This window comes from Semicossyphus pulcher, unplaced genomic scaffold (assembly GCF_022749685.1).
Source record: "Semicossyphus pulcher isolate SPU_LCO1_2020_fin unplaced genomic scaffold, fSemPul1.0.p SCAF_10, whole genome shotgun sequence".
Classification (NCBI taxonomy): Eukaryota; Metazoa; Chordata; class Actinopteri; order Labriformes; family Labridae; genus Semicossyphus; species Semicossyphus pulcher.
This window is the reverse complement of record NW_027211604.1, coordinates 20,354,766-20,374,497: the sequence shown is the minus strand read 5'-3', so window position 1 is coordinate 20,374,497 and position 19,732 is coordinate 20,354,766. Positions and strand designations below refer to the sequence as shown.

Sequence of the window (19,732 nt, the reverse complement as noted above, 5' to 3'; positions counted from 1 at the left end):
GGTTAGTCTCAGCCTCAAAGTAAATATTAATTCAACTATTTTTTAGATATAGAGCTAATTAGGCTCAACCGTTACCTGCAATTAGCATTGTTTTTTAACAATTCTGAAGCATAACAAGCTCTGTATGGCTGCGTGAAACAAACCAGGTGTAGATTCAGATTAGGTAGCAAGTTGTTGAAGACGAGCAAAACTGCATCTGCATTGTGTTGTACCCCCTTAAACAGATGTTAGATTGCTTACCTGTCTCCCTTACTGCCAGACCTAGAGACTCTTATAGATAAAAAGTATTGTTGTTGTTAACTCTTGTAAAATATATACTCAAGTCTGTTTGATCGGAGTCACAAAACCAGCCAAATGGCCAATAAAACCCACACCTTTACCCAGGCAGTTACTAGGAAACAAAATATGCCTCTGCTATTATGTATACTTTTGAAGTCCAACAGCACTGCTACAATTAACAAATCCATTGTAGTGCCTTCAAACACCATAATGTTTATTGTGCCACAGGGCTACACAATTAATCAAGATATACTCCAAATGGCTGTTAAATGTAGTAGTCAATGCTCTGGCCCACATGTTTTTCTCCAAGTGTAAGAAACGATAGATGTTGAGCACAGCCCGACACTTCTTCAAGATTTTAATGTTTTTCAGCCAATGTGAAAAATGTGAAGCACAATATTTAGGTATCTGTATCATGCAGCCCTAGCGTGTTAGCTAAATCACTCGCCTGTAAACAGCTCTCCTTCAGGTGTTGTTGTGCGTTTCTAAAGTGTTAGCTCTTCATTGTTTGACTTACTGGAACAGCCCTTTGATATCGGTGCTGAAGGGCAGGTTGGCATAGTTGGCTTGGTTGTTAACTTGTTTACTTGAACTGTCTGGTGTGTTGGTCACAATAATGGGCCCTGCCACTACTGCTGCAGGGTGTATCTGGCTAGCTGTCAAGGTTAGTTTCCCTTACTTGTCCCACTCACTGTCTGTAGATGAACTTTCTGCTCCTCGCCAAGATGAGGTGAAATGATGCTGCTGCAATTAAACAGCACAACATGGTTGCTCATATTCATAAAGGGAGGACTGCCCGTGTGCTGCTTCAGTGCTTTGCTAACTAGTACAGTCGCAACAGATGTGTGTCCCATGTAGAAGTGTGTACATAGTGAATGACCTGGAGGCAAATAATCAAATATAGATTTTTTATTTATAGATAATATTCATGTAATTTGCATGCAAACCAGATCTGCTCAAACTGTGCACTAAAAATTCAACCCGTGGCCACACTTCAAAAGTAGCCCAATTCCACAGGAAAACCACCAACCAGGCAACCCAGCTCCCTGCTGTGGCCTCCGCTCTGAAGTTATGCTGATGTCCAAACACTACTGAAGCCATTATTAAGCCCTAAATTAAAGTGAAATGTGATTTGATACATTTGAAAATACATGTCAACATCATACTCACAGTTTAGACTGACACTTAAATCAGTGTTTATCCCTGTGGTATCAGATGTCTGACATCCTGATAAATATTCTGGTACAACAGGGTGACACCTGCAATCTTGCAGCCTGTTTGTATTTCAATTAGGGTGATTGAATTGATTCTGGGATTCGCCTTTGTAAAGGTCCTGTTGTTACTGTGCTGCCATTCAACATATTTCTCTCTCACTCTTCTCTGTGTCTCTTCTCCTTTCTGTCATTGTCTCTCCGTCTGTTCACCTTTGTTTTCCGTCACTGTCTTTCTCTGAATCCAGAGAAGAGGAAATGGCACGATAACGAATGGTGCGCGAAAAAGCTGCAGAAAGGGCTGTTTTTGTCTCACTCTTTCAAGCCTGTAATAACCACTTTTGTGTGTGCTCTGTGTTTGCAGGAGAAGGGGAAAGCAGACGGCAACATCGATCAATGTGAGTACACTCACTGTGTTCAAACCAAACAGCATTTTTCAAAATATGCCATGTTGTGCTCCATGACAAAATCTTTTTTTTTTTCCTTCTGTTATTCTGGCGTGCGCTTTGCTGATTGCTGGGAAATACTGCTGGGAAGTAATTCAAATCTAAATAGTTCCCATTAAACAGACCATGCAGCCTGTTATGGAAAAACTCTGATGATGAAATGAATGTGACAATCTGAAAAATCACCCTCATTACTGCATCACGTTTATTGCTCTGCTGTCTTCAGAGGAAGTGTTCGAAAGTATTTCAGATGTAATTTTCAAATAATTTGAGTTGTAAGTAGTTGCCATCATATAATCTACCACCCAGTTGTGGTACAATCAGTCATCAGTTTGCTTATTCAGCTGTTCAGCCAAGAGAAAATCACAAGGTGAAAAAGTTTTAATGTCCCTCCATCCTCCCCCAGCTCAACAAAACATAGACAGAAAAGTAGAGGCATCTTAAACTACTCATTCCAAGTGTCAAGCCGTCTATAAGCTGAAAAGTTTATTTGTCAGGTGAATAATTATTCAGCTGTCAATGTTCTTCAGTTCCCAGTCAAAAATGATTAAGTGGTGTTTGTTTGGCTCAGGCCTCATAGGTTGTTTTAGACTGCAGTGATTGCTCAGGCAGTTGATGCCCTGTAAAGAAGATGAGGTACATTCGGACTCTAAACCCCCCATATAGCTCCGACAGGGACATAGCATCATTATTTTAGCTTATCTGTGAGTATCAGAAATATGATACAGTATCATTCCTAAGTTGAATAAATGTAGTTTTGATACTACTAATTCTGCCAAGATTTAATATCAAGACGACCAATCAAGCAGGTTGATTGCACTTTACATTTTTACAGTGACTTAGACTGAGGGATGTTAAAGTTTACATTTTTGGTTTTCTCTGTGAACAAACCCTGCATTTGGAAGCTGTATTAACTAGTACCCTGGAAATAAAGAGGGGGTATCAATTAATTAAGACATATATAATGATACAATGTTGGATGTCCAGACTAAACGTGGGTGAAGTTTCAAATCTGTAAGTAAAAGTATCTTGGAGTAATCCCCAGGCTCCTCAGCTCAGTCGGCAGGCTGCTGTGAACGTCAGGTTTCAGAAAGGTTTTTCTGTCACTTTGTGACATCATAAAGTGCAGCTTCAGCAGGCTTTGGGAACTGGCCAATTAGAACAAAGTGGGCTTGTAGGGATGGGGTTTCTTAAAGGGACAGAGCTGACTGAGTCGTTTCAGGCAGAGGCTGTATGAGGGCCTGCACAGAGCACCAGTGTGATAACAAGACTAGGTCAAAACCTAGTATGTGGCCAATGTGCACTTCTGTGGGCAATGTGTTACAAGGACTGTCCTTATGAGGCTGATGACAACGTGTTTGAAAGCAGGTGTGCGCTGCAGACATAGGTGAGGACAGCGGAGGAGCAGCCCCGCCTACTCCCCGAACAATGTATCGAGAGCCGTATAGACAGAGAGTCGCATCAGTGGAGGTCCAATATGCTCCATGATCCGCCATTGGGATGTCGCAACTCTCTCTCTGCGGCTGTGAAAGTACAGTCAGTCAGTTACTCAGTCAGTCACATACAGACCCATGTGTAGGGCTGACCCCAGCTGTAAGTGTAAATTATGCTAAGCTACTCCACAGGTATAACAGAGTAAAATATGAAGCTTGAAACTAGCATAATACCCCCCTCTAAGGTCAAAACAGTGTGTTGGAATGTGGGGACACTCTTGCTGTTCTGTTTAGTTATTTTCAACCTGACTTAGCTAGAGCTTGATGATAAATCAATTTTATCAATTATTTTACATTTATGGTTCAGGACAATATTTTAAAAAAAAAAGGTAAAGGCAAAAAAAAGGCATTTGAGAATGATTGCTATGCTTTGTTGCCTAGCCTTAGTCTCAATTGTTGATTTTTATAAGTTAAGCAGCTACACCAATCCTGAAATGTTTGTCGTTATTGCAACCAAGGACTTTGGGTGTTGATATAGATTCAGTCCTTGGTTGCTGAGAAGATGGTCCCAACTGTGAGGCTACATTATATTTCTGGTTGACAGCAATGTTTGTTCCATATCCTGCAGTTTCATTCCCCTGGTGGATTTTCCATCCAGCATTTCAGTTGTTAGTATCAGTTTGAGTTGCTGGCTGAGCTGTTGGGAAATGTGTTGTCATGTATCTGCACTGGATGAAGTCTCTTACTTTCTCTCCATTTTGTGTAAGGCCTAAACATTCACATCAGGCTATTGTTTGCGTATTTTTGTTGTATTGTAGTGCGTGACATTGAGATTGAGTGGATGTGTGTAAGTTACTGTAACAGCATTATTTCCAGGGCTCACTGCTTCCTATTTGACAAGTGACTACCTCTGTAAGCATTAGGCCCCATTATGATGTGTTGTTTTCATCTCCACAGTAAAGTGCTGTTCCTCAGCTTGCAGAGCAGAGTTCTCTGTGCCTGCTTCTATTCGACCTAAACATGACCCAGAGGATTTCTTTTCTTCATGTTTATTATTCAGCATCAGCCGTATGTGCTTTCTTTCCACCTCAGGATGTTTGCTAGTTGATTTCTTACATTGTATTATGAGCAGAAAGTTGGCTTTCTAGGTGATAATTGCTTTTCTTGCTATGTGAGCTTTCCTCACCTGCCTCTTACAATTCTGCTGCAGTAACACATGCTGATGGGAGAAACGCTGGCAGGTGTTTCTGGGACAGGCATTTCCATCATACTCTACCTCTACTCACAGATGTTAATGCTGAAATATGTGCTTGTAGAAAAAAAAAAAAAGGACATCAACATGGAAGGGGTCGGCTGATGAAAACAAACATTAGAGAGAGAGAGAGAGAGAGAGAGAGAGAGAGAGAGAGAGAGAGAGAGAGAGAGAGCTCTGCACCAAAAGGAAAATGCAAAAACACATTTCTAAAAGCTGCAAGCATTTGGCAGAAGCTTAGTGAATGTGGGGGCTCTTTTGTTGAACAGTAGCATACAAACACGTGTTGGAAGAAGCATATTTAGTATGCAGTCACAGGAAGTTTATGGGAACACCAGAAGAGGGAAAACAATGGATTGAAGGTCACGCCTTTGGATTTACATACACTTTGCCCATGTAATTTTAATATTTGTCTCCAGAGCTTAAAGTCCAAGTGACAAAGTCAGTTTTATCTTCTGCAAAGTTGCAATGCCCCAGTGTCAACTGGGGTCTCCTTGTGTTTACACTGATTTTTTTGGTTTTCCCTGTTGCCGTGTGAGTTTTCTTCTGGGTTGTGAATGTGAACGTTTGTCTATATAGGACCTCGATCTGTACAATCATCCATTTAACAACAATATCAAGTGCCCAGGTGCCATTCCCTGAAGCCCTTTGTTTGCTGTCAAGGACGGAGTCTTATTTTCTGTCACCATCTAGACCATGATAGGTACTTAAAGCAACAACTTCCCACCTCATTTCTCTCTGTTAGCACTCTTTACTTCCTTCTCACTGATGTGAGTCAGTTCTCGGAGTGAGTCATTACAAAGGACAAGGTGATAACAAGACATGAAGTGACTGACAGTCACTTCTTAACATCGGCAGTGTGTTTGACTCTGTTAATGAAGTGAGTGTTGGAGGCGTCAGCATGGAACAAAACCGATGCTTTGTGCCATACTGTGACTTAGAGAACAGTGAGAAATGCAGTCAGAAACACTTGCTGAATAACTGACAGAGCTCCACTATTATGACATACAATGTAAGTAGTAGTGCTGTCAAAATTGGCCAAAAATGACGTTCGATTATTCCTTAAAAAAAAATGGTTTGAACTATTCGGATATCTATTTTTGTGCAATATGTCTAAAAGAGGGGCGACCAATACAACGAGAGACACACTGACTTCCAAAGATATATTTATTTAAACATTAACATGCCTTTAAGAAGGTCAACATAGGCTTCCTACACCTAGCAAAGTAATTAGGTTATGGTAGAATGGACATTCAGCGCTCGGAGCGTGCTGTGCTGTGACAGGTATACCTATATAAACATTAACATGCCCTTTAAAAAAATCAACATACCGAACCTGTCTGTTGTGCTGCATGTGAGAATCTCTCTGTCTTTGGCCAGGGTGTGATTTAAACTCTCTAGCATCATGACCACACGCCACATGGTTGTTGTATTAACTTGTTTCAGCTACACTAAAGTTAATTATTAATGTATCATAGTATATAGTGATGTGTGCATTCAAAGGTGCTCTGTAACCAAGAGAGTACGCGCGATGGCGTATGAGAACACGTGAGAGCTCGCAAGAAACCACGTTGAAATTTCCCCCAGAATATCGTCGTTTGAATATTCTTTATGTAAACAGATTTTTATTGGCTGTAATGTAATGTTTGTGTAATGGTGCGTAAGCTTTGACTCTATATTATTGTAAACATGGATAGGAAAGCGTGTGTAATGTGTATGCATGAGCAGTGTTTGTTGCGCAGATCAGTGGTATCATTCCATTTATTGCATTTCACTGCGATTGAATCTTACATGACTGTATGTGACAAATCCAACATGACTGATTGTCATGTGTTTCAACATATTTGCTTCCCTCCTATCCATCATGACTTCCTCTTTTTGTGTATGACTGAATAGCAGCATAAGTACCGAGTTAAGGTGTATTGCTTAGCGAAAGGCTCTGCAGCGCTGCTGACAAGATGCCTTATTACTCACAAGAGAAATATTCACAGCTGGGGAATCAGCAAAATGCAGGGCTATATCTCACTACTACCAGGCATTTAATAGCTTCAGTCTGAGGACCCTCTCACCAGCAAGTGTTACCAACCAGCGGTATTATTGTCAGTAGTCCATCATAGCTACTACCTGAGGAGTATAGGGAAATATTAACCTGGATTTAAATCTGCTGTTAGTGTTGCACACATCTATAGAAAACTTTTTATGTAAATATATATCATAGCATATAAAATTGATGGAGGTGGTGAGGGTAGGCTCAAAACTCCACCAGCTGACATTTGGTGAAATATGTCCGCCCGTCATCTGAGGACAGCCGCTTTAATATCATGAGCTTTTCTTCCCACTTAGCGAGTGCTGATTTACCTCTCGAGACTAATTATCTGCTGCCTGTTTGTATACTGAACTAGATCCACCGTCAAATCGGGCAATTGCATTTGGTTTTCTCATTTTGCTCAGCTCTCTCTTGGATGATGATCAGTGTAGCTCTTCAGGATTCTCTCGTTCCACTGCCAGTTGCTGCTTGCTTTTCTTAACTCCTTTATTACCGCTTCATCTTTTGGTCTACCTCAAATGACTTTCCCCTCCATATTTTCCAGCCTTATTTTAAATCATACTCTCCCTCTTTGGGAAACATTATTTTGTGGTGTCTAAACTCCTCATGTTGAGACCGTGACATAAATTAAATCGGCCCACTTTTACCCCTGGAAGGCAGATGGTACGTGAAAGTGCAAACATTGCATATGAAGGATTTTAGCTGAGACAGAAATAAAAGTGACATTTAACTGGCCGGTCAAAATGCTACAGCATGTATAATTTGCAGTTTTAACTGTGCATTATTGTTGCAAGTAGGATCCATATGGAAAAATTGAATATTGCCCATTTATCTTCCTTGCAAATGGTGATTAATTCAGCCTTGAGTGCTTAATTTATGAACCTTTGCGAAGCCCTAATCAGAGTTTGTTACCGTCACAAATTAAACAATGGGAAGAGGCAAAAGCAAGTTAAGCAGTCCTGTGGTTCATTTAGATTGTAATTGGGTGAGAATTAGACGGGACAAGGTTGACAGGGAGACTCTCTAATAAGCAGCAAATGACGGGGGAGGAAACTGGGAGGAGGAGAGAAGATGGAGAAAGCTCAGAGAAGCTGGAGTAAACGGGGGGTGTGGCAGGAAAATATGCTAGCTAGATTGGAAGTAATCTCCTGGCTTAATTACTCAATCAAGTAGGATGCTTCAATTTATCATTTGTTAGTATGCTGTGACCTACAGCAACTGACTGTGACACATTCTGCCTCTCTGCTTCACTGTCAATAATGAGAATTCTTTTTAATCCTAACTAAAATCAACAGATGGTTATGGCTTCTTGATATTTTTTGTACCATAAAAACAGTCACCAGGTGAGTGTTTTTAAAAGGTGTACCTGGAAAAAAGTAATAAATTCAATAGTAAAAAATGAAAAAAAGAAGCAGGGAAGTCACCTTGTTTCAGCTTGTTGAATGAGCATTTTTTTTTATTTTAATAAGTTTGAGATTCACGATACCAATTCAAAGTGGTCTTTTGGAACATTTATTTCCTGGAACAATAGGATGGGACTAAAACAGAGAGATACAAGCCACTGTACTGTGCAGGTGCCAAAAACAATCGTTATTTATTTCCCCCCCCTTTGTGCTAGTTTCTACCGCTGCCACAGTGCAGGTGTTTACCTGCCACATCCCAACTAAACATAGAATAGTTGAGAAAACAACCTTGTGAATTTTCCATGAACGTTAACATTTTCTAAAAGTGTTAATGGCTTGTTAAGTTTGTGTGAGGGAAATCCTTCTTGATGTGATGCCGACACCTGCTGATGTTGATAAACGCTCCTGTGAAGAAAAAAAAAAAGATGGCTGTCGGTCAAAAGCTAATAAAAAGCAGACTTCAGCAGTCTACAAGAGGAATGTGTTGTATGACAACTGATGTAAGTGGTAATGTAGTGTTGTATGTGACTTTGTTGAAAAGATAGGGAAGAAAATAAGAAAGCAAACTTATTTATAAAGAATAAGGCAAATTAAAGTGCTATAAATCTGACATAACAGAAAGAGAGGTATTAATATGCAAGAGATAAAAACTATAATATACTAAAGATATCATTAAAATGCCATAATGTTATAAAATACAAAATAAACTGGAGAGTTGGACAATAAAACAATAGATTTTCTTTGCAAGATAATGCTTCTTGCGCACCCATTATCCTTTCATCGACTTGCCAAATAAATGCTCTAATTACGCCATCGTTGTTTCTCTACTCACTTTTGGTGACACTGCTATAATTCAGATAATATACATTTTATGTTTTTGAATGAACATCATTAATCCTATAGGAAAAAAAAGTTCTGCTTGAGAGAAAACTCCCCAAATTAAAAATACCTGACAACACCTCACAGATGCCACACACTTCATAAGTAGTTAAAGGCTCAGGAAGTCAAACCCATTCTTACTTGATGACCAAGATTAAAGACGTAGTTCTTACACAACAAAAGGACGATGCTCCAATTGCAATTCCAATTGCAAACCAACAAGAGCTACATCAGCTTTGGGTTGAGTTGTACACCTCGGATGGGAAGCACTCAGATCATTAGATACTTTTGGGTTGTACAAACAACCCCAAAAAGTTGCTGTCACTAGCATCATCTGCACTAATTTATTGCCAAATCCTGAGAAGAAGCTCATTAATACTGTTTATTTTGGACTGAATTACTTTATAGTTTTTTCACTAGTTTCTCTAGAGAAAAGGGGTTCTTGCCAAGTTGGCAATTATCCAGATGGTCTAAGTTTGTTATAACAAGTTCTGCAAACCAAAGTTAGCTCTAGAAAGTCTATTCCCTCACTGAATTAATCTCTGTTACTCAGTCACTGGGATAATTGTTCTGTATAATATGAGCTGAGAAAGATGAGTTATCAATTGTACTTTTTACAGGTTTGCAGGTTTTTAGAAAGTGAAGGGGACGATGTGATGAGGAAACATGATTGCAGAACAGTTGTTGGGATGATACTGTATAATGCATGGAGGAGGTGGAATGCTATAACCTCTAAGTGTATTCAAGGTTGAGAAGGAAATCATTAAATCACAGGGTGAGAAACAGAAGCCACCCACGTTTACACGCTCACAGAGGCAAGGTAAAGTGAAAGAACACTGGTATGTAATCACAATCTATTATACTCAGCTTCAGGTCTAAATGTTAAATTTGATCTCTTTATTTATCTCTCTCTTTGTGACGCCTAATGAGTCTGAGCTAACTGTATATCAAGTAGCTTTGTGCCCATGCATGTTGTCCTTGTAAACTCCCCTCTTTGTCTCGGATTAGAACCGGTGTAGGGAGCTCTCATGTGTAAAATCTGCAATGTGTATATTACTCTCCCGGAGACAACGTGCATAATTAGAATGTGCAAAAAGAATACATTTTCACTGCTCAAAGTCGTAAGTCACTATCTCAGTCACATCGTAAATCTCTGTGAAATGTGATTTCATTAAGCTTCCGAGCAATAAAGATTACAAAGCGAAAAGTTCATTGAGGACTTAATCAAAAGAGTGAAATGAAGCCGGCTCTGCTGAAATCAAACCCACCTTTTTATAGACCTGGCTACAAAATTAGAATACCTTCAAGTAAAGTTATGATTTGCACCATAAATCTCACAATTTCCACATCGTCATGAACCTAAATTTGATCGAGCCGGGAATTATGTCTCATTTCTTCTCTGATCTAATTCACATTCAGCTGAAGTTTCATGCTGTAATAATTTTGGTCAAAAAGTCTGAAAGTCAAAGACAAAGGGGATTGTAGCGGCAGTGTAAGCTCCGTGTTGAGCGTGCCTGCAGATACCGCTGAAGGGCTTAAGGAGGGCACACAGCCTCTCCAGGGACTAAGAGGGACTGACAGTGGCACTCTGAATAACACTTTACTGTGACTGGAGCAAGCTGCAGCAGTGGGCCTGTTTGGACAAAAACACACACTGGACTGAAGGGAACGAGAAAGGACAGTGGTTATGTAGAGGAAGACATACCAGAGGAACCTGCAGGCGAAGACAACATTTATTGTGAAGGATACTTGCAGCTTTTTTGATCTATTTGGCACAGGAAAACAGCTAATGTCCACGGGTTGTTTTTTCACCCAACATCCATACTCACCTAATATGTTTATCCATCTTAAACCTGTGGTAATGTTTTTTTACTGCTTTTTAAAACTAATTAGTGGTTAATGCTTTGTTTCCTGATAAAGAATACTACTGTATTGCTGCTGCTGGCCCTCTGTCAGTTGTCATGTGTCCCTACAGACCCTGGCGTCAAGCATCAGCATGTACTGAATGAGCTGGTCCTGCCTGTCATTATCTGATTTTGAAAGGGCTGCTCTAATTTTTTTTTAATTCATTGATTTATTCTTTAGTCTCTTAAATATCAAAAGTTTTGTACTCTAGTTTTCTACAGCTCAAGCTGACTTCCTCAGTTGCCCCTTTGCTAAGTCCTGCCCCCCTTGGTTAGTGTTGCTACGCCTGTCAAGCTTTTGCACCGGCATGTAAATATTATGGCGTTTTCAACTGTAACAGTGAGAGATGTTCCAAGGGAAATAATTGCACATTTCTGGAAAAATTGTTCCCAAATATCAGAGAGAAGCAGACAGAAAGGACGACAATACACATTTAAAGAGCTACATCCAGAATATAATGTGTCAGCGGAGTGTTGAGAATTAAGGGGACATAAAAATCGAGGCAAAAGCTCACCGGTCCCAATGCAAGCGTCAGGCACGCCACGTCTTCACAATTCATGATAAGGACAATCATATACAGGAACAACAATGTTCTTGCACAGCAGGGTAAGTCAATATGTTGTTTTATTTTAAGCTAATCTTTAGTTATGACTCCCTATAACTTTCATTATCTCATATGTTTTAGTCCATTGCTAGCAAAACTAAATTATCCCACTTTCATTTCATTTTGTTTAAAGCGTGTCAGGATATTGCTCGCTATTGTGGGCTTGATCCGAACACTGGATCTCCTAAAGGCACAACAGGAAAGCCCAACAAGATCCTGTACACGTTTGCCACAACAACGACTCAAACCAAGGGGTGGTAAAATAAAGGCTGTGCTGTTAGCATCGGTGGTGAGTGAAAAATATGACAACGACCTCTAAACTTTTAGGATATCTGCTGTCGGACTTGCAGATTCTGTATGCACACTTGACAGGCTTCCTGCGCCTAGTTACGGTTGTGTAGGATTGGACATTGGCTGTTAAAGGGAGGGGCTTAACAAAGGTTCAATTGCTTGTTCTATGACATTCATTTTTCATCTTTCAATTGACTAAGTAACATTTTGACTACCACAAATTGTGTCTAATATATCAGTGAAATTACTTTTTATTTGTTGTCTGGTTTTGTTGTCTGAAGTTTTTTCATTGGCAAATATTTTCTCCTTTTCTATAACTTGCATATAATTACTGTAATTCTGCTCGCTATATGTAACAACATATAACTCACTGGAGGTCAACCCCAGGATGATACCAGCTGCTGCTGGGTTAGCAAAGCATCTCTGCAAACCTTCAGATCCATTCTTTACCTTCATCCCCCTGATTTTTACTGCCTTACCCATCACCAGCAGACGGCTTTATGAGCTGAGAACAAAAATGATTGCTTTTGAATTCAGATTATATGCCTCCGCGCTCCGCTCTTTCTTTTCCCTTCGCTTTCTTTTTCCTGCTCCTGCTGACTTCCCCACCTCCAACAAACACACATATAGAAAAGCACACCGGGGTGCACACACAACAACACATTCAAATTTATATACAGTACGTACAGTATATGCCTCCTAAAGTTTGAGGATAAGTTATTGTGATTTGAATCTCAAACGGCAAGGTCCCTCAGAAGCACTTTGCAGAGGACAAGGTGTATTTGCATACACCCAGGGGAGCGGAAATATTAATATGCTGCTGTCAGGTCACATTTCTACGACTGAGTAAACACAGTCACTCTCAAATCCTCTCATATAAATCTGATTTCATAAACATCCTTATCAAGATTACACTGTTTTATCATAGCAAAATGTCTGTTCATGAGTGAATAATGTTCATTTGTTTGTCCTGATTTGGATTTTAGTTGTAGCTGCAAACTTCTAACTACCCCAGAATAATTGATCAGATCCTATTTAAGAGTGGTTTAAACACACTTTGCTCTTCAAGGTGTAAGCTATCATTACTTGCAGGCTTAGGAACTTAGGCAAGCAGAAGAGATAGCCCTTTCATCTCAAATTGGATCTAAGACAGTTTACATTTATAAAAGATACAAAGGTACCCATCCTGATGAATTAGTCTTAAAGCTAAAGTACCCAATTTACACTTGAGTTTGTGATAAAGAGGATATTTACTTGTGATTAGTTTTTTTAAGAGGTTGTTTTCCACTGAACATAAATTAAAAGTAAATGAAAGAAGTGAAGAACATAAATGTCCGTTGCATCATCACAACAGAGAGTAAGAACCTGAACCATGAAGGCGTGGTGTAGCAGCTCCAGCAAGGACAGCATGTCATCGCCATCACCATTTATTGGACTGTAAAGTTTGCAGGCTGCCGGTCATCTGAGGAGACAGTTGCTACCAGGCAGAAAGTAAATGATTGATTGTCCATGCAGGATGCTCAGGGGAAGGGCACAGTAACTACAAATGAACTGTTCACCACTCACTGCGCATGCATGCATTTAAATAACCAGTTTACAATCAGCTTTCTGCAGTTACCTGATCCAGAGATCATTACACGTAATGGACCTAATGGTGCATCTTCATATTTAAAATGAGTTCCACTGTCGAACTCACTCAAAGCCCGTTCGTGTTAGGAAAGGCTGTCTTCTCATTACAGAGTCTCTGCTGTCGGTCCTTTATCACACCAGAGCGTGGTTAGGTACTGACCTGTGTGTTATGAGTTACTATTCTTATACACTAACCTTTTATTTACTTGAGTGATTAGTATTAAAACCACAAAGTGACCTACTGTCTCCCAACAGGATAATAATTTCAGCACACACAGCCTCACATAAATCATATTTGTTTGCAGACCATGCGAGCAGGTCACTGAAGTCGGCTCGGTGTGCATTTGCTTCTCTTCCTGTGCTCCTGACGCTGCTCCTGTCTGTGCAGGCTTGTCCCCACTTACAGCCTCTATCTGCTCTGGTGTCATCTCTGCAGTCTCTCTCTGTTACTTAACCCTCTGGTAAACTGTAGTGGTGACCTAATTGTGACCTAGAATGATTGTGTCTGGTCTTGATGTCACCCATGCATTTCATTTACTAGTCAACCTGTAAAGACATAGATACTCTCTAGCTTGCTCTGTGTATCATTTAATGCAGTGAAAATGTGACTTAAATTATGCAAATAAATACGCAGGAGAAAATGAAAATGACTATTTCCATCTAATGTTAGATGAATATTAGTGTCATCAGTACTTTATCTCTACATATACTATCTAACATCCAAGTTAACAGCCGGATGCCATTATACATACTGTAAAATCTGGAATATAGGTAACGCCTGAATATAAGACGCAGTCTGCTTTGGGGTATGCCAGAGGGAGAAAGGTTTTCTATAACTATTTATTAATAAGAACATGTATCCAAGTCATTTCAACACTATTTCAATTTATTTTCATTTTAAACAAATTCAAAACACACAAATTACAGCCGACTAGCATACCAGTGCTGTAGCTAGCGGTAGCTGGCAGCCTAACGTTGCGTCGATTGTTGTGAGGGTAGCGGCTGAAATGGCGATCATGACAGTGCATGTCCGTGACGTAGCGTTAGCGTTAGGTGTGAAGTCACCTCGACCGAAAGATGATAGCGCCATCGTCTGGGTAAGATACTGTAACACAATAACATACCTCTCACTGCATTTTATACTGGTATATTGGTCGTACCGATATGTAGGACGCAGCCCACTTTTTAGATGTATTAAAAGTGCGTCTTATACACTGAATTTTACGGTAGTAGAAGAAACTGGTGCAACAACATGACGTACTTACATGAGTGCCAGACAATGAAAGACAATTAGAGAAAACATAATGGTGATAAAGCATTTATTTTTGAGACCCAAATTTTGTGGTTGTAATCAAAACATCTCTGCAGCCCTGACAGTTTGCTGCTGCAACTTGTTGTGTCATAAAGAGCAGCTGCCCTAGTCAACTTCATTTAATTCCCATGAACTCATATTGTCAGATGGTCATGTGCTAATGAAAAATTGATAGAGTTTCTCAAATTATTCTTGCAGTATAATTCACTTCTCCTCCTCCATTTCCGTCTGTGTGCTACTCGGGCAGTTTGCTGCTTTAGGGTGCACCGGCAGAGATCTTAAGCTGGTGACTGACATGATAATTCCTTCTGCTGAGAAGAGATGTGGCTGAAAGTGAGAGAGCTGACCTTGTGAATTTGTCAAACTGCTATAGATATTTGGCAAGGTCAAGAGTGAACCTTCAAGCTCAGTATGTGAGTGAACTTCCAACTCTTTTTCTTTTACCTACCAGACGGCCTGCAGTGTGCAGTGTTTTAAAGGTAAAGATTTTGGACGGAGTTAAAAACTGCCTTTTCAGTTTATTTACTTTACAAGATCGTTGTCTCTCTAAGCTATAACTACATGCACATATTGTATGGATATATTAGAAGAAAACACAAAAAGCATGCAGGAGGGAAAGCTGTCTTTGCGACAGGTCTGGCAGATTTCTCAGACGATCTATCGGTGTATTATTTTCAGGCCTTCTGTCAGCTGGAGTCCATCAGTGAAGTGTATTTTCATATTATGCTTTTCACAGCTTTCGAAAGGATGATTTGTCGATTCGGAAAAGAGCTCCACAAAAATGACAAAATTGAATTTGAGACACTCAGGCGCATGGCAGAAAGCAGGGGCTTAGATGAAATAAATGAGGCAACATTAAAAGCAGCGAGTCAGTTAGGGAACCAGACGGCGATCACGCACTGCACCTTGCCAGTATGGAGTGAGAAGAGACTGAATTGAATTTGGCTTTGAGCATAATTTTAAAAAGATTTTAATATGGCATTTGTATTTCCTACATAATTTCCCTAAATATGACAAGCAATTACCATTGTCCGCGCTTTGGCAGCGTGAGCTCGCGGGCTCTGCCAGGATTCTGCCTTTGAGGGTGAGCTTTCAGAATTCAATATGCAATTTGAGATTTCTCAGAAGCTCTTTGTCCGCATCCACTCCTTTTCTGTCAGCGACAAGACAGCACATAAAAGCACCGCGGCTGGCGTCTCAGACATTGTGATCTGAACAAACTACTGTATACCCATATCCCACAGAGAAACAGCTCCAGAAATAGCCTCCTACACTCGCAGGATTGTGTGATCACTGTCATCGCGTATGTACAGGACTCCATTTTTAGAATGTGTTATGATCCCCGAAGCCTTTTGAAATGCATGAAGATTAATGAGACTCCTTTTGCCGATTTAATTTAAAAAACAAGTCGGTGAGGGAATGGCACCCTTGGCTAAGCTAGGTGGGTTTGCTTGTTCTCAGAAATATTTGCCGCTTTTTTAGGAATTAAATCACTGAATAATGTATTATTTAACAAATTTAAATGTAAAATGGCTTGGGCAGCCAGCCACTGGGAGGGGGAGCAGAACAGCACCTGAAACAATAGCAAGTCTAACAGGCAGGCTTTTTTTTTTTACAGTTCTCTTTCTCATAGCGAGCCAGAGAGCAAGTGTCCAAAACAGTGATTAGAATAATGCATGTATAATGTGATCAGGTCATGGATTCTGAGGAAATGGAAGGCAGGTCAAAGGTCATAGGTTATTTATATTCATCAATATCAAAAGATTAATTATTGTGTCAGATCAATAAATCACCTCGTATTATCAAAACTTATCTAATTCCCATCAGGCTGGAGGGGTCGCTTGTCTTGTCAAAGGTCTGGCTGTAGTTCTCCTGTTTGGCTGATAAGTGCTGTAATGAGCAAATGCATTATTAAGCAGATTATTAAGACTCTCTCCTAGTGCAGGTTTTCGGCCTGACTAAGCTGCACTGTTTGGACTGTCACTAAGAAGGAAACTCTGGGGCTTCAGGTCAGGATGGAGATTCATTCTAACACACACATTTGGATTCCTTCACAGTACACATTCATGTTTTCCCAGTTTAACTTGGACACTTTATTATATTTTTATGGTTTTGGTCAGAGCTATCTTTATATTTTCATGTAATAACTAACGAGTACTACAGTTCCTCCAAAAATAACATACAATCCTCTTTGATCGTGCTCCTTGACAATTCTTGGTCTTATTTTTGTACTGGATGCGATCCAATCCAAGTACAAGTGTCGCTGGGAAACACTGAACTCACATTTTATTACAGTATTACCTTACTGCCGTGTCATCACCACCATTGCCTGGAGGTTTGTTGCCAAATACAGTCAGCTGTTCTTTGGTTTAAATGTCGGATTTAGAGTTCTGCATGGTCTTTTTTTCCCCAGGAGCTCTGACATAAAACACTTTTTCCTTTCACAGCTGTCTGATCGAGGTCCAGTGTGAGGTTTCTGTGAGAGGCTTAAGATTTGCTCTCCTTGCCCTTCACTTTATATTTCAATGTCTGCACCACAATATCTATTCTTTACCAGCACATTTTTGACAGACGCTTGGTGTCATGTGTGAGTAGCAATCCCCATTTCTTGATAGAGGTTAGCCTTGTTACATGCAAATACAGGATAATTGTTGTTTTGGTTATGTATTCCCCCATGCTTGACCAGTATATTCTGTATCAATGAACATTTATATCTACAAGTTGTTTATATGCATAGATTTACATTTCTGCTTGCAGACATTTTTCATGCACTTCAACCATGCATCTTGTTCTGACTCCTTTTCATCCCCTTAATCCCCACGTTTAAAAAGTGGTCCTCAAAGATGTCTGCTAATGGAGGCCTGTGATCTTACATCCAAATCAACAACCCTGAACTCTTAAGTGCACTATGCACTCATTTGAGGGTGTACTTATGGTGCTTGAGTAAATGTAGAGAAAAAGGCTGGGATATTAGAGGGTAGAATCAACTGTGTGTTGCCAACAACTGGGGTCAGTTTCTCCAAAATGAAGCTAAAATGATTTTAAAAATAACACAGCAATATATTAATTATAGCAAATATTCAGTTAGGTTAATCATTATTTTTCTCTTAAATAGCCCTTAAAGGGGTCATATCTTTTAATTGGATATTCTCATATTTGCATGGGTTTCACATTTTTGGGTGTTTATTGTTCACAGTGAAAAAGTGAAAACTGCATAATTCTGTTTTTTCCTGAATGACATATTTAAAAAGGTTGCCTCTGAAATGGGCCGTTCAGACCAGCTCTAGGTTTCTACATAGAACCTTGCTTTCGCTGAAATCGACCAATCGTCATTCACCTCAGGCTGCTTTCTTGCACTAGCTTGTAGTCAAGTCGTTGTCAAGATTTCAACTTGCCATCCTGATACCTCCTGGCGATTCTGGCTCGTAAATATAAGGCCGAGTAACCGATCCTAGAGCAGCCATGTTTTCTACAACTTTGAGTGACAGTGCAGTGTGCGATTCCACGTGGGGGAGCGGCTATGCGGTCACTCCAAATACTGTCAGCCAATCGTGACAAAGGTCTGACCTTTGAATGTCAAATTGGCTTGTTTGTTTCAGGAGGAAGGAAAGGCTCCGGAAAATAATTACATTAAAAATATATCCAATTTTTAAAACGAAACAACGTGCTTCAAAAATGCATTCGAATAATAGAAAATTGGTTGCATAGCTAAAATAGGTTCCCTTTAAATATCTTAATATAATACATTGTGGTAATCGTAACAACAGGGTAATAACAGCCACAGAATGACTGAATCAGGCAAGTAACAGGTTTGCAGCATTTGCTGTCATAATATTGACCTGTTTTAAGCACAGCTGTGTTGGGATTTTAAGCATGGAGTCATGACCAATTATTACCACTGTAAGTGAAAGAGCAAAATATTCACAACCAAGCCTTGAGTAGAATTATGCAGATTTTTTAAAAACATCTATTATCGTCAGCCATCCAGGCAGAAACAGGAAACCTGCTGCGCAGCGTGACCGACAGGTGCCCTGCAATTTTCTGCATCAGGTCCCAGCATCAGCACCTTGGGCTGTGATTCTGACAAACAAAGATTCTCCTGTAGCGCAGGAGGCTGGTATTGACTGCTGATGAACAGATACTCTGTAACCTTTCTCACAACCGAATATTATTTAACATTAATAAAGTTTTCAGCTTATTTTAGAATTTTAATTCAGAAGCCTGCAGACAGGTTAAATCACATTAACCTCAGATGGAAGATAAACATTTAGTAGAGAACAGTGGCCGGAAGTTGTCTAGCACACAGTAAGACACAGTTTTCCATTCACAAACAGTAGACTACAACTTTATTTACACTACGTGAACTTTTAAGATTGAACAGAAGGTTTTCTGCAGATGTATCATTCTCTATTCCAGAGAAGAAATCCATCCCTTGAAATATTCCAGTCACGTCATTAACTTGAGTGCTCTGTGTGCACTTTCATGGTATTTAGGGATTTCTTTTTTCCTTTCAATCGCACAAGCCCATTTGAAATCCACTGAACTATAACAATCTTACAGTAGCAATTGGATTTTTAGTTGTTCAATACAAATTCACGCGTGAAATTCCTGAAACTTCCCTCACAGCAATGACAAAGATGAGATGAGCAGCCAATCTGAAATAAAATGTCCCTCACATCTTAATGGCTCTCTTAGGGGATAGATACAGGCTCCAGTCATATTCGGGAACTGCATTTCATATTCAAACACAAATGGAGCAATTTGTGCAAATAGCATGCGTAATAGTGGGGCGGACTCCCAGGTGTGTGAGCGACGGCCGTGCCCCAGAGGAGATGCTCTTCACCCTAAATGCATCAGTAACAAAACCCCGGGCCCACGGAAATAGGGCAGTGAATGAATTAGGGTGTCATTGGTTAAGGACATCAGTGAGAAGAAGGAGAGGGAGATAGAGAGAGAGAGAGATCTGTAATGAAATTGCTACTTGCCATACTAAGCAGGCGCAGCAAGTTCAGTGTGAAATCAGATGGAGCTGGCAGTGGCT

At 40.0% G+C, this 19,732-nt stretch overlaps 1 protein-coding gene across 1 annotated transcript in view; it reads left to right on the top strand.

Annotated features, from left to right (window-relative positions):
- fstl4 (follistatin-like 4) overlaps nucleotides 1-19,732 on the top strand; it is a 217,869-nt gene that overhangs the window by 24,921 nt on the left and 173,216 nt on the right. The window contains exon 3 of the mRNA XM_069674450.1: nucleotides 1,855-1,888. Within this exon, the coding sequence (XP_069530551.1) occupies nucleotides 1,855-1,888 (34 nt within the window). The remainder of the gene's footprint in view (nucleotides 1-1,854; nucleotides 1,889-19,732) is intronic.